The sequence below is a fragment of the Phocoena sinus genome, chromosome 12 (genome assembly GCF_008692025.1).
Source record: "Phocoena sinus isolate mPhoSin1 chromosome 12, mPhoSin1.pri, whole genome shotgun sequence".
Taxonomy (NCBI): Eukaryota; Metazoa; Chordata; class Mammalia; order Artiodactyla; family Phocoenidae; genus Phocoena; species Phocoena sinus.
In genome coordinates this window covers 78,958,342-78,973,861 of record NC_045774.1, presented here as the reverse complement: position 1 = coordinate 78,973,861, position 15,520 = coordinate 78,958,342, and the positions used below count along the sequence as shown (strand labels likewise).

At 41.5% G+C, this 15,520-nt stretch overlaps 1 protein-coding gene across 2 annotated transcripts in view; it reads right to left on the bottom strand.

The window, feature by feature from the left end:
- FILIP1 (filamin A interacting protein 1) overlaps positions 1-15,520 on the bottom strand; it is a 191,899-nt gene that overhangs the window by 99,504 nt on the left and 76,875 nt on the right. For both annotated transcript variants that reach the window (XM_032651941.1, XM_032651940.1), the window contains exon 2: positions 7,357-7,638. In XM_032651941.1, the coding sequence (XP_032507832.1) occupies positions 7,357-7,632 (276 nt within the window). In that variant the 5' untranslated portion in view covers positions 7,633-7,638. The remainder of the gene's footprint in view (positions 1-7,356; positions 7,639-15,520) is intronic.

Here is a 15,520-nt window from a genome sequence, read left to right as displayed (position 1 = left end):
CGCTCGGGCTCTGGAAGAGGTCCCCCTTCCTGCAACAAAACCATACCTTTGATTCCCTCCCCCTGCCTCCATCAAGACATTGCTTCATCAAAAATCCTTGCTCTTTCCCATATCTTTGACCCTGCTCATTTTTGGATCTATAACCCTTTAACACAAAAACACGTAAAGTCTCTTTCATCATTAAAAACACTCCCTTCACCTGAGTTTCCTTCTAGCTACCATCCTATTTTTCTTCTCCTTCATTATCTAAAGTTTTCCAAATAACATCTACATCGGTTGAGTGTAGTAATCACAACAGCCCCAGAAAGCAGGAAATACACAGACAGGGAGTAAACAAAGGCTCAGAGTCAACACTAATAAGGTCAACTTCCAAACCATCTGGGTTCTACAACACTTCCCTGCAGTACCTGGCATTCAAGTTATGCTGTTTTAGCCTTTTCCTTTTTAATACTCCCATGTTTCACTTAAAGCCCCCAAATAGAGAAAAGCAGCATGGTGATTTCAAAGCAGGAAGTCATCAAATGTACTAAGGACATACTCTGTGCCAGACAAATGATTTACTGCTATGCTAAACAAAAGGGAAATTTAGCTTCTTCGGCTGTGTTCAAAAAAAAAAAAAAATCTGATTAACCCTTCCAGACAAAAAAAGATTTTCTAAATTCCTGGATTTTCACTAGAACATGTTACTCTAGTTCTTTGTTTTTTTGCGGTACGCGGGCGTCTCACCGCTGTGGCCTCTTCCGTTGCGGAGCACAGGATCCGGACGCGCAGGCTCAGCGGGCATGGCTCACGGGCCCAGCCGCTCCGCGGCATGTGGGATCCTCCCGGACCGGGGCACGAACCCACGTGCCCCGCATCGGCAGGCGGACTCTCAACCACTGTGCCACCAGGGAAGCCCATTCCTCTAGTTCTTTAACTTCCCTTCACTTCCGCAACCACTGACAGTAGGCTTACACTCACTGAAACTGCCCTGGCAAATGTTCCCAGTGACCTCTGGACCCACAAACCCAACAAACACTCTTCAGTCATATTCAACTGAAACTCTGTGCTGGATGGACTGAAGCAACCTCTCTGTCCTTCTTGACAGTCTTGACTCCCTTGGATTCTGCATCCTCCACCTCTTCACACCTGCTGATGGTTGTTTTTCGGATGTCTTATTTGTGGCCTCCAAATGGAGGTGCAGTTTTCCCTCCACCGAATACTTCTCCACAGAAGGCAGACCGTTCACTGATGAACACGACCCATACTTTTCCACCCGCTCAGTGTTTGATTCTGCTCAGGGTGGTCCCAAAGCTCCTCTCTGCCTGTCCAAGACCTACCAGTCCTTCAAGGTCCAATTCTTCAGTGAAACTTTCCTCCACTCCTCTCCTGAGATTTTCACAATCTTTCCCACCTTTGTACTCCCATAGTTTGCATTGCAGTTACCCTACAAAATATTCATTCCTGTACATTCTCATCTGTCCTACAGGTTGGGAGCTCTTTCTTCATGACTGCTGTGATAGCCGGTGCCGAAAACCACGCTTGACACATAGTTGGAGCTCATCAGATTTTAGCTATGAGTATTAGTATTACTCACCTTTGCATTTTTCAGACCTCCAGTTTCTTAAATATCGGAAACTCAATCAATTTTGAATTAATTAATGCCTTAAGAATGAATAGACTCTCTTGGTGAGAAAAAAGAGTGGACAGAGGACTCACCTATAGTAGGTAGTAGTGAGGTTAAAAAAGAAAAAAAAAAACTAGTGAACAATATTAAAGAAAATGGCTAGGAGCCCCAAAAGGAGAGAACAGAGGAAACTTCTAACAATCCACAGGCATATTGAAACAGAGCGGGGCCTTGTGGGGCTCCTAGGCATGGAGGCCTTTTTTGTTCCCCGTTTCTTGTAGGCAAGACTCCAGCCTCCGTGACCTTCCCTGAGCACCAAAGGGCAAATTCAAGCAGTTGCTAATCAAGGGAGGTGCAGCCACGAAGCCACCTGAGGCAAGATTAAAGGGACAAGAGAAGCTCATCAAGATTAGGAGACTGGGGACTGCCCTGGTGGCGCAGTGGTTAAGAATCCACCTACCGGGCTTCTCGGGTGGCGCAGTGGTTGAGAATCTGCCTGCCGATGCAGGGGACACGGGTTCGTGCCCTGGTCCGGGAAGATCCCACATGCCGCGGAGCGGCTGGGCCCGTGAGCCATGGCCGCTGAGCCTGCGCGTCTGGAGCCTGTGCTCCACAACGGGAGAGGCCACAACAGTGAGAGGCCCGCGTATGGCAAAAAAAAAAGAATCCGCCTACCAATGCAGGGGACACGGGTTCGAGCTCTGGTCTGGGAAGATTCCACATGCTGTAGAGCAACTAAGCCCATGTGCCACAACTACTGAGCCTGTGCTCTGGAGCCCGTGCTCCGCAACAAGAGAAGCCACCGCAGTGAGAAGCCCATGCACTGCAACAAAGAGTAGCCCCGCTCGCCGCAACTAAAGAAAGCCAGCATGCAGCAAGGCCCAATGCAGCCATAAATAAATAAATAAAAGATTAGGAGGCCGACCACCTGAGACCCTGCACACACCCTAATCTTGCCAACAACTCCATCCTTGGGAAGTACTGTTGTAAAACTCCTTATCAAATCCTCTTGGGTTGGGACACAACCCCTCATGGGTTTTGGAGACAGGAGACTGCTGTGTCCTCCTTTGCCTGACAAAGTAATAAAGCTCTCCTTTTCTACTTCACCCAGAACGCTGTCTCCGAGATTCGATTCGGCACTGGTGTACAGAGAAGCTGAGCTTTCAGTAACAATATTATCTGTTTCATAAATTATCTTTGAAATACAACAACTCCTTCTGCCGGTCACCCAGATGAAGGAAGATTTCTCACTGTGTAGTGACTCTGCCTCTGACTCAGCCTGGCGAACACCAAAGCCCAGTGGAATGGTAGCGCACTGTAGAGTTACTATCTTGTTTTCTCTGAGCCTCCTTACACACAGGTAGAAGAGAACTAACTATAAGGACAAAGGAAAACATGATGAAAGTCAATTTGAGGTTGGTTTCTCTAATATGTATTTGAGTGGCTATATCAAGGGAATTTACTATATAAAAGAGCTAGATATTTTTTTCATCAAGAAAATGAATCTATTAGTATCCTGCTTTTGAATTATTCTACAAGAATATCCTTCTGCCAAGTATTCTGTGTTACGGCTTTTTGATGTAAGTACCATTTCCTTTGAACTTTTGTCGTTTTTACTTCAGCCAAATTGACTGGCTTCTTGAAAGCACTATTTTTGGACAAATACAAGGGGAAATTTATCATGATGCCCAAGTGATGGTCTGGGTGTACTATTTCATTATTTTCAGTTTAGTCTAAGAAATATGTAAGCAGTTTTTCACCCAGAGAGTAAAAATGTTCCAATTTATTAGAAAGTACTTGTTACTGGAAGCAGTCAAGGACAGAAGTGTAATCATGGAAACCATCCCAGCTGCTTCTATGCAGGCAATGCCGGCCAGTAATTGTGCTGAAATGAGGAGCTTGCATCTGCTAAGGTGTGGCTTGAAAAGTCTGGAAGATGTCACTCTCCAAGACCAAGGGCATGACATAACCAGTTCCAGACAAGACTCCCTAAAATGCAAAAATCCCTGGGAGGAGCAATTCCATTTCTAATGCATGTCGTGAAGGTGAACTTCAAGAGTTCACTGGACACCTCACTGGCAAAAACAAAACAAGACAAAACAAACAAAAAACCAGCCAATTTGCAAATTTTGCAAAAAGCCAATGCTAACAATAAAGGTCAAAGGTCATTCTGTCTACAATGTTGGTTCAACAAATTCCCACAGATCACACAACAGATTCCAAAGACGGCAGAGTACTGGTACCAGAAAACACAGAGAATTGTCTATAATGTCCAAAACCCTGGCTATGGAGAATGAGTGAGATCAAAAAGAAGCCTAAGAAAAAGAAAACTGGCCTGAAGAGCCTGAGTGAACCTCCATCTTCTAGTTTCCCCCCAAGTCGCTCCCAGGGTACATCTCCTACAGGCAGACTTGATCTCGGTCTCACCTCTCCAATATTATAAGCCTTTTTCTCTGTGTGTCACCCTCCTGATTTTGACCCGTGGTTCCAGTCCCCCACAAGGCTGACCCTCATAGAACAGTGAATATGAAGCCCCAGGGTTGCGTGGTGCCCAGCCCGTGGCCATGTGACACTCCTCCCCGCCTCCCCAGTTTTCTCAAGATCCAGATCACACCAAAATGCAAGGCTCAGGTCATGGTCCACTTCCTTGATGTGAAAGAAACCTTCCTTACTTTCTCTTACATAAAAAATTCTCAGGCTTCCCTGGTGGTGCAGTGGTTGAGAGTCCGCCTGCCGATGCAGGGGACGCGGGTTCGTGCCCCAGTCCGGGAGGATCCCACATGCTGCGGAGCGACTGGGCCCATGAGCCATGGCCGCTAGGCCTGTGCGTCCGGAGCCTGTGCTCCGCAATGGGAGAGGCCACAACAGTGAGAGGCCCGTGTACCGCAAAAAAAAAAAAAAAAAAATTCTCATCATTTCACAAAATGGCTTTGGCCCTGGAGTTCACAGAGTGAGTCTACTTCAAAGAAATCCTGAAGACGAAGAATAAATATAAAGGTCCTAGAGCCCACCCCTGCACATCCCCCGAGTGGAAGTGTTATAAAGGAAGGGAAACTGAACTGAGAGACACAGAATCTGGATCTGGAGCAAATGTTAACTAAATTGCTGTGTGACCTTGGGCAAGTCACATAACTTGTCTGAGTGTCAGTTTCACACTTGAAATATAAAGGAGGTAGATAGACACCTCAAAGCTGCTTGTCAGCCCTGATACTTTATAGAACCTCGGAACAGCACATGCAGAGGAAGGGTATTTGAGTCATAACACAGCTGCTCCACAAAGGGAGGTGATAGGTGGCCTTTGAGGTCCAGGAGACAACTCACTAAATGCTCGTAAATGTCAGGCTGAAGAGCATATAGGCCTGAGCCGAGGGTACCTAAACTCTCTGTCTCTCTTCTCAGTGCCAGATCTTTAGATAGACTTTTTTTTGCTTGTCTCTATTGTGGCAAACCTGGCCCATAGCTGTCACATTTTCACCAGCCCACTCACATTTGCTAATGCCGACTCCCTCCCACTCTTAGCTACAACACACACACCCCCTCCTGTGACGACGAAATGTAAATATGGGAAATATAAATATTCCTCTAAATATAGGAACAGTCTCGTTTTTAACAAATCTAGTATTGCAAAATCTACATTTACAAGTACAGATACTTACATATGTATGTGTGTGCATATAAATATATGGGGGGATGGATTATTTGCTTTACAAATGAACTCACCAAGAAATTCCTTACAATATCAGGTCCTTCATTTCTCCACTGCCTCCCCCACAGATATCTTACACTCTTTCCTTATGTATTGCTGCTCAGGAATACATCTATTTTGGAAGGTAAGGTATCCTGTATTCACAAAGATTAAGGAAGAGCAAAATGCATTTCTTTGGCGCCTTCTACTTAATTTCTTTAATGTCCCGGGTGTATGGGCTTGTAGTTTGCATGCCTAGGCTCTGGAACCATATCTGGAAACACCATGAACATAAAAGCCATGTGAATCTTAAATACGGTCCACAATCTACCATGATATGACATCCTTCTACAGAAAGTAGAGTCTAGAAGAGCCACAGGCTTCACACAAGCCACCATGCCTGGAGGAAATAAGCTGATGACAAGTGCTTTGTGAAGATTTCTTAGGTCAATGTTGTACCTTCCACTCAGGTCAATAGCTGTAGGCTGGGAGCAGCTTAAAAAATTGGACTAATATACTCTGCCTCCTTAAACAATAAATGTTAATAGAACAATAACCACATTTCTGGCAGTGGTGAAGCTATTTTTAGTAATGGTGGTGCTCTGGAAATTTTCATCTTTTGCTGTGAAATGCAAAGGTGATTTTTCTCAGCCTATAAACGGTAAGCTCAATCACACTTGTTTGTTTTTAATTTGAGTTTTGCATGTTTTCTATTTCTCTTTACCCCTGGGGTTTCCTTATCTGTAGGCACTCACAGATTAGAACAGGAACAGATCAGATCCCCCTAGTTGAGGGTAGGTTGCAAGTAATATGTCTGATGCTAACAGCACCAAACAAAGGCTTCATCTCATTCAATTTTTGGTATTCCCCTAGAGGCTTATGCAAGTTAAGAACCTAACAAAAACAAAAAGGAAAACAGCAACCTCACTCTTAAATCATCCTCTCCTCAAAAAAAAAAAAAAGTTATTGTTTCCCCACTTGGAGAAATATAACTGTCCAAGGCTCAGAAACTCAGAAGAATCCCAGCTCCCTCTTGGATCCTTAAAAACATTCTCTTAGGGCTTCCCTGGTGGCGCAGTGGTTGCGAGTCCACCTGCCGATGCAGTGGACACGGGTTCGTGCCCCAGTCCAGGAGGATCCCACATGACGCGGAGCAGCTGTGCCCGTGGGCCATGGCCGCTGGGCCTGCACGTCCGGAGCCTGTGCTCCACGATGGGAGAGGCCACAGCAGTGAGAGGCCCGTGTACCGCCAAAAAAAAAAAAAAAAAAACAAAACCAAAAAACATTCTCTTAGTGGGGGACCAGGTAGCCACAGAAGGTTGGTGGGGATTGACAGTGGAAAGTGCCCTGGACCAAGAATCAGGGGGCCTAAGATGAGATCTGGACAACCCATTAACCCTTCTGGGCCTGTCTCCTCATTATAAATTATAGATAATGATGCCCACATTATTATTGAGATCGAATGAGATAATAGACTTGAAAATGCTTTGTGAAAGTATCAAGTTTTCACAATACAATGCTCTGCTGATTTGAGTGCATCTCAACTCCTATGACCTTGTAGAAAATTAAAGCTGAAAGTCACAAAAAAGAGAGAAAAGAGTAAGACTGGTTTAAACAAAGTTTCCTTTTTCTCTCTGTCTCTCCCTCTACCTCTTTATCTCTCTTTTACCTTCTGGAAAAAAGCGAAAGTAGCAATTGATCTTAACTCTGCCTTCTAATAATCATGACCTTTTCACAGTTTGCAACCACAGTCAAGGGCTAAATTAGATGTTCTCATTGATTACCTACTACTAGGTGTTAAATTATTGTCAAAATTATGTCATGAAGAAATTTTCTGCTTCTAGAGAAGCTTGATGTTAGAATCAGCATCTATTCATTTATTCGTTCATTCAACAAAAAACGTATTCAGTGCAAACTTGTGCCAGGCACTAGGGATGCAGGAATGAGTAAGGAAGACAGTCCTTTTCCCCATGAAGTTCATAATCCAGTGAGGTAGACTGGTTCATAATCTCTTATCTTATACCTTCAGACTAGAGACACAACAACTGAAAAAACTGGACTCTACCTGCAGCTCCCCTTCCATTATACTCAGTAGCTGGATGAGGTCTTCTTTGGATAACTCCAAGGATTTCTTATTCTTTTGTTCACTTTCTCCAGATGGTTTTAGGTGTCGTTTGACAGTTCCTGAGGCCATGACATCTTCCTCCTTTCTATTTGATTTGTTCTTCTTTTTTGTATCTTCCGAGAGACTTTTATCATCAGCATTGCTGATGATGGAGGACTTGGGGCAGGAGACATGCCCGTTGGATGAACTTTCACCACCCTGGTTTCGGGATCTCATTCCCACCTACAACACGTGAAAAAAGATAAGATGTTTTTACTACCACTGAAATTATTTTTGTCTAACTACTTAGAAACTAATAGCAGCTTTACAACATCATCAAGAAAGAAAAGCCAAAAGATCAGTCCCAAGTTAGCTTCCTTACAGCTTTAATGAACGTGTCGTTAAAAACTACAGGAAAATACTTTGACCATCTTCAGGAAAAGATGGAAATGTGATTCTAACCTCACAAACATCTCAAGCCAAGTAATCAAGGTGAACATCAGCAAGGCCAAGTCACGTTGATAGCACTGCTGATTCTATCAAGTATCTTTGATAGAATGTGATAAGAATGGCACTTTAACTTTGTGATCTTCCTTCTCCAAAACATGACCCAAGTCTAACAATGAGAAAAACATCAAGCTGATCCCAACTGAGAGACACTCTACAGAATGCCTGACCGGTAATTTTTAAAACTATCAAGGTCATCAGAACAAGGAAAATTTGAATAACTGTCACAGCCAAGAGAAGACTAAGAACACATGAGAACTAAACATAATGTGGCATCCTGGATGGGATCCTGAAACAGAAAAAAGACATTAGGGAAAAATTGAGGAACTATGAATAAAACATGGACTTTAGTCAATAATAATGTGGCAGTATTGGTTTATTAATTATAGCAAATGTACCACACTAACTAAGGTGTTAATTACAGAGGAAACTGGGGGTGGGGTGTATGGGAACCCCCAGTATTATCTTTGCAATAATTCTGTGAATCTAAAGCTTTTGTAAAATAAAAAGGTTATTTTTTTTTAAATGATTCTAAATTGTCTATCAGAAAATGCAAACCTCAAACCCTGCCAGGAACAAGTTGGAAGTCACAACGTGCAGAAAAATCCACATAGAGTGAGGGTTGGCGGGGCTTGAAGCGGAGGGAGAAAAAGGGAAAAGCCAAGGGAAGGGGGGGTAGTTTTCAGTGATATGGAATTCTATTTTTCCATAGCCTCTTTTTCAAAAGCAGGTGTTTCATTTTTGTTTTGTTTTTTAATGTCAGTCATTTACAGTAATAAGAACAAGAGTACAAAGAATTGGGAGAAAACAGATCAATTTCAAAATCAAAATTTTTAAAAATATTTTGAGGTGAAGTAAAGGAAAAAAGACAAAACAGCAGTTAATCTGTCCCATGGGGAGCACGTTAGAGTCATTCCATTTTGAATGCTTTGCAGAGTCTGTGTCAATCTCTGAGCAAAAGAACTTGACTAACAGGTATGATACAAACAAACACACTGAGCTCAAAGGCTAAGCCTCCAAGTTCAGGGAAGATAGCTCTAATATCCTGGGGACGGTACCACAAAATTCGACTAAACCCTTAAATAGAGTAGCTTAGTGCATGGGCTTATTTAAAACTCACAGTATAAATAGTCTTTCCCTTGAACAGCTAAGCAGCAAGATTTTCATTACTCATTCCAGAGAAAGTACAGAGACTTGTTTTCTGAAAGTAAATTTCCTTTATGAACCCAACCATAGTTAAGAAACCAAGGAAAGCTTTTCAAAACACTAGGTTTATAATAGAAAAATAAATACAGTGTGATGTTTCCTTTTAGATAGTGAACATTCAATTCTTCTAACAAATCTTGAAATCTACATTCACGCTCCTTTTTTGAACTGAACCCTTACAACCAGATGGACCCTTTTGTGTGTGTGTGAACTTTCTATAGCACCCTAATTTTGAACACTATAAACTGAAAATGTGGTCCTTAATACTAGCGCCGTGTTTTCTGGTTTACTCAGTGATTAGTTCCTGAAATTTTAGAGCATTTTTGTGCTTTGCTGGTAAACAAATAAATGTTTCTTTGTAATGGAAGCCAGAGCACTTTAGAGCAGACCTACTGTATTTTCTCACAGCTTGTTTGTGGCAGAGTGGGCTGACTTAAATCCCAAGCCAAAAAAAAGGACGAGATGAATAGAAGGTTTTGAATGTCAGCACAATACACCACCCTGAATATGCCTCTTTGGCATATTGATTACTTTAAGCTCATTATTTTTAAGAAACAGCAGACACATGTGAAGCTCTGAAACCTGGGTAGAAATTACCCTTTTTTAAGACATATTTACATTTATAAGGGAAATCTCTGTAAGGGTGTCTCCCTTGCTGTACCAGGAACAGAAGGATGACTCTAAAATCTCTAGAAACTCTTATCAATGCAGAAGGCAATGACTTAAATCTGCACTTACGATGCTCTCCTTGTTTACTGTAGTTTCCTCATAACCTCTCATAAGTGGCTCCCCAACTCCCGACATCTTTCTTTTGTCTTTAGCTGAAGCTGGTATTTAAGGTGATGGCTTGGGCCATTTCAGAGAGTTACGTGGTTTTGCTGGCTCTCTCCCATGTATACCGGAGGTATACCTGTTATTAAACTTCTGTTTGCTTTCTCCTACTAATTTGTATTTTTATTACAGGGTTATATCAGCCAAGAATCTTAGAAGGGTAAAGGGAAAATTATTTTTCCTCCTCCCACAGTTTCAAATTTAACTCTTGACATGTTACACATCATAACTAAGACACATGGGCTTCCCAAATTGAATTGTGACTCCCTATGACTCCATGCCACATGTGAATTTCTTTGATCTGAAATAATTTTCTCTGTTAGATCTTAAGGCTCTTTGGGACGGTACATCAAATATTGATTTAACAGCTTCAGTTTAGATCATGCGTTAATGGAAGTTCCAGGCAATATTTCCCGAGGCATGGGAAGTAAGATGGTAATGTCTGAAAGTCAATCATACGCAACATTTGTGTTTGACTCTAGCATGTGCTTGTGTCTTTTTTCCCTGGATTTCCTGTATCTTTTATAGGATCTATAGCATTAGGATATTTGTAAAATAGGACAAATGCATATCTATCTATATATTACATGCACTTAAGTATATTTGCAAACACACAGAAAGTGGCATTTACCTATCTTTACCTCCACAACAAAGTCAGCCGTCAGCACCTGTTCTATCTCAGGATTGCAAAAGTACTCAGAGATAGCAAACTAGTCAAGAAATGTTTTAGAAAGGAATTGGACAACATGTAAGAAGGAGAAAACCATAATTTCTCAATAGTGTAACCAAGCCTGCCCTCAGTAATATCCACTTTAAACCACTTTATTCTACTTCGTAGGAGATAGAGTCCAGACAGGAACAGACTTTCATGTACCACATTTAGTGACATTCATACTCTTCTGTATTCTAACAGCTCTCACTGTTTCTTAAGTGCTACACAGTGTGCTAAGCATTTTGTATACAACATCTCAATTAAATTAATATTCACATCAACCCTAGTGGGTGCTATTATTCTCCGTTTTACAAATGAGGCCACTGAGGTTTAAAGAGATTAAATATCTTTTTCTGGATCACACAGCTACTCCTAGGGAACAGAAGAGCTAGGATTTGAACCCAGGTGTGACCCTAAATACGTACTCTCTATATGGCTTTTTTCTAAGTTCTTAAACACATGCAAATTGGAAGTGAAGGGGCCACCTCGGAAAGCAGATGACCCAGACAGTTTTACAAATGTTTTCTAAATTCATGTTTTTTCACTTCATACTACAGAGTTGGAGAAATTCATTCATCTGTCTTCTTCCATAGGCACTCTTGCAAAACTCACACAGCAACTGAAATTAGGTTGCTAAGCAAAACTACTCTTCCCAAAATAATTAACCTGCTGCAGACCTTGTAAAATGATGACTCATTTAAAAATCTTTCTGAGAAGCAACAGGGCTAATTATTAAGGATACAGGTTATGAAAACAGGATGTAGTCTGAACAGGGACCATTACAGACCTAATGTGTTAAAAGTCCCAGAGTTGAACAATAGTAAATAAACATTTAGTCAGAGTTGGCCAAATTCTGTCCATTGTGCTCACAGGAGTAGCAGGCAGATAACAGAAAGGCATCTGGCACTTTGCAGGCTTTTTTTTTTTTTTTTTTTTTGCGGTACGCAGGCCTCTCACCGCTGTGGCCTCTCCCGTTGCGGAGCACAGGCTCCGGACGTGCAGGCTCAGCGGCCATGGCTCACGGGCCCAGCCGCTCCGCGGCATGTGGTATCTTCCCGGGCTGGGGCACGAACCCGTGTCCCCTGCATCGGCAGGCGGACTCTCAACCACTGCGCCACCAGGGAAGCCCCTGTAGGCTTCTTAATAGTTAGTTGGGGGTGGGGGCAGAATACATGACCACAAATATGCCACTTTGGCATGTGGATTGTTCTGAACTAAAGGCAATCAAAACCCAGCAGACTCAGGTAAAGCTCTTTTCCTCCCCATCAACTGCCTAAATTTACATTGGAAAGAGGGCCTATACCAGGAAGAGAGATACGTTTTACCTAAGAAACATAATCTGTAATAAGGCAACATTAGTTTTTCAAACATTTCCTCTGCCTTCCTGTGAACGGCCTTCCTCCCCCTTGTATCCCCAGACCCATACCCCTTTCCTTAGCTCAAGGTTTTATATAAGCTTCAATTACCTGGCTGCCATTCAGGTCTCAGATTTTCATGGGACTCCCGTATGTATAAAATTAAATTTGTTTTTCTCCTATTAATCTCTTATATCAATTTCATTATTAAACCAGCCAAAGAAGGTTGGGACACGTAAATAACAAACTTTCTGAATGAAGCCAAGAATGCTTTTGCTTCGTCCCAATGCATATCCTTTGAAGAAAGTGCTCCTCAAGAAAATGGTGTAAAGAAGCTGAAGATTCACATCAGATTTAGAACTGTTTTGGTTTTTTTTTTTTTTTGAATCAGTGTTATTTGGGGCACAGATTCTTCTAGTTAATAAATAAATCATCCTAACATAGTTCATGAAATACATTCACTTTTCCTTGCATAGTAATTTGTCAGCAACACTTTGCATGGAATTTTCTGACTACGGTGTGAAGAAAAGAAAGACCAAATTTCATTCCAAACCTCCCTCTTTTAGGTCTATGGTCATCTCTTTTCTTCCTTTTCCTCCCCATATGTTGGGCAATAAACAGTGTACTGTCAGATGAACAATATCCTAGGAATCAGAAAATATTTATAATAATTTTGAGTAATTTATACTGAACTAACAAGTATTTCTAGAGCCTTTGAACAAGTAAAAAAGGACAAAGAAAAGAGTCCTCAGCAATTAAACACCCGTTCCAGCTGCCATCTTCATTAGCTCCTGCAAATCTTGACCTTGAATTTAACGTAGCAGTCTCACCCTTGCTCTTGCCTCCTTTCAGATTTGTCTTTCCATGTTATGATTCAATGTTGGTCACAATACTCTCCATCCCTACCACCAACAAAAACTTCTTTTCTGCGTAAATTAGGTTTTGGCATCTTTCCTATGCTTCTCAAGTATCCATCCACCTCCTGTTTGTTCCTGGTTTTATGTTATTTATGTTCTTTTTCAAGAACCTACCCAATGCACAGGTTGAGATACCGCAATAATTTTCTTTATATAATTTCCATTTTTTAATTACTTTATAGAACTATAACTATATGGCATAGCAAAAAGGAAAGCACAAAATTACAGAAAGCCTACTTTTTCCAGTGTGGCCTGGCAAAAAGCCCACTGCAAGTGGGGCTTCCAGAACATGAGCATGGAACTGTCCTGATTCTTTCTTTCATACATAAATGACAATACCCACAGAACCCAAAACCAGAGGCAAAAGAAAATATGTTATGTGAATTTTTTTTTTTTTTTTTTTTTTTTTTTTTGTTTTTGTTTTTTTGTTTTTTGTGGTACGCGGGCCTCTCACTGTTGTGGCCTCTCCCGCTGCGGAGCACAGGCTCCGGACGCGCAGGCCCAGCGGCCATGGCTCACGGGGCCAGCAGCTCCGCGGCACGTGGGATCCTCCCGGACCGGGGCACGAACCCGCGTCCCCTGCATCAGCAGGCGGACTCTCAACCACTGCGCCACCAGGGAAGCCCTGTTATGTGAATTTTAAGATGCAAAAGACCCATCAAATCAACTAGTATATTCCCTATCAGTGCCAGATTATTCCCTCTGCTTATCTTACTTACTTGGTTAAGTCTAGTTATAAATATCCCAACTCATGAAACGTTCAAACATTTCTCAGGAGATTATCGTTCATTCTAACAGCACACACTGTTAATAAATGTTCCTAGGTTTGCCCTTAAATTTTCTTTACAATTTTCTTTCATTTTCATAATCCTATTTATGCAGCAAGCCACGTTAAATGATTTTTCACTTCTCATTATCTACACTCATAAAATCCTCAAAATAACTAAGGTTTTTGTTTATGTGAAACCTCTTCATTCTACTAGGACAAATCTACCCAGACCAACTGAAAATTCTTCTAAATGATTTCACAAAATGTTAGAATTCAAGAAAGGGGATTCTGTTGGAGTCACTGCAGTGATGTTGTAACCAAAAGTTTAAGGAAAATATTACAACTGTGGCAAAATAGAAAAATATTATTCTACTCTAGCCTAAAACCATGGTGAAATATTTTATGGAGTTCTGCTTAATATTTTTCAAGGAAGATAACAGCAGACCTGGAAAAGGTTTCCAGAAAAAAAATAAATAAATAACGAGACTAGATCAGGGAACTGCCATGAAATAAGAAAAAAAATTTTTAATTGTATATTGAGTCTGAATGAATGTACAATTGGAGGGTTTTAAAACTTTGAATATAAAATAGGGTGGGTTCGTGCCCCGGTCCGGGAAGATCCCACGTGCCGCGGAGCAGCTGGGCCCGTGAGCCATGGCTGCTGAGCCTGCGCATCCGGAGCCTGTGCTCCGCAATGGGAGAGGCCACAACAGTGAGAGGCCCACGTACCGCAAAAAAAAAAAAAAAAAAAAAGACTGAACTAAAATAGGGTGGCCTCTCTTTTTGTTTTATCTGACAAAGAAAACATCTCTGGAAAATTACCAGACTCCAGGTTAGCCAGAACTAGAATTCCTTCCTGTATTTCATCACTTCTGAAAAGGCCCAGCCCCACAATTGACAAGAATCAGTCATTTCCTTTCACTCACAAAAGAGCCTTATCTATAGCTACAGAGAAAAGTATCTTAGTCTTTCTCTCAGCAGTCTATATGTGATGAATTATTCTTAAATATTATCATACTTCTATTCACAATAATAGTAGCTGACCTTTACTGAGGAGCTTATGCTCTGAGCATTGGGTTAAGTATCTGACATAGATAGTATCATCTCATGAAATCCTAATAGCAATGCATAAAGCAGGTGCTATAATTACTTGTTTTAAAAAGATAAGGAAAGTGAGGCTTAGAGAGATTTAGACATTTGCCCAAAATAGCACGGCCAGTACCTGCGAAAGGCTGAACCAGAACACAGGCTTGTTTGGATTCTCCAGGTGCAAGGAGGAAGCTGAATGGCAGTTTTTATCTCTATATCAGGACCACAGCAACACAAATGAACTTGCAGCCATCCTTTCCTGGGGCTGAAATAAGTTTACTCACAGGGTATAGCATTCAGTAAATAGTCTCAAGCCACAAGAGTTAACATAGAATCCCACTGTTGCAGCAGATTTTTTCCCTCTAATTTCTACTTGTGTAACACCTTGTTCTTCTAAGACCACCTTCTCTTCCCCCGACAGTGTCCCCCGACACTGTCTTTTTACTTCTCAGTGCTTGAGGTTCTCAAGGAGCTGAAGAGGAACTTTGCCCTTTGCAGTGTTTTGACTTCTGAGTCTTTGAATTTAAAAAGTCACTAAGACTCAAGAAATACAATAATTGCTATACGACTGGATATGGATGAACTGATTCTTTTAATTAGGCAAATTAAGAAAAATTCTATTTGCACAGTGGCTGATTATTCTAGTAAGCCAACTGTGCAAAATTTCCTCTTAGAAAAAAATGTTTGTCTTTCTGCAGAAAAGATTCTCAAATAATTGAATTGTAGTTTTCAAGAAATG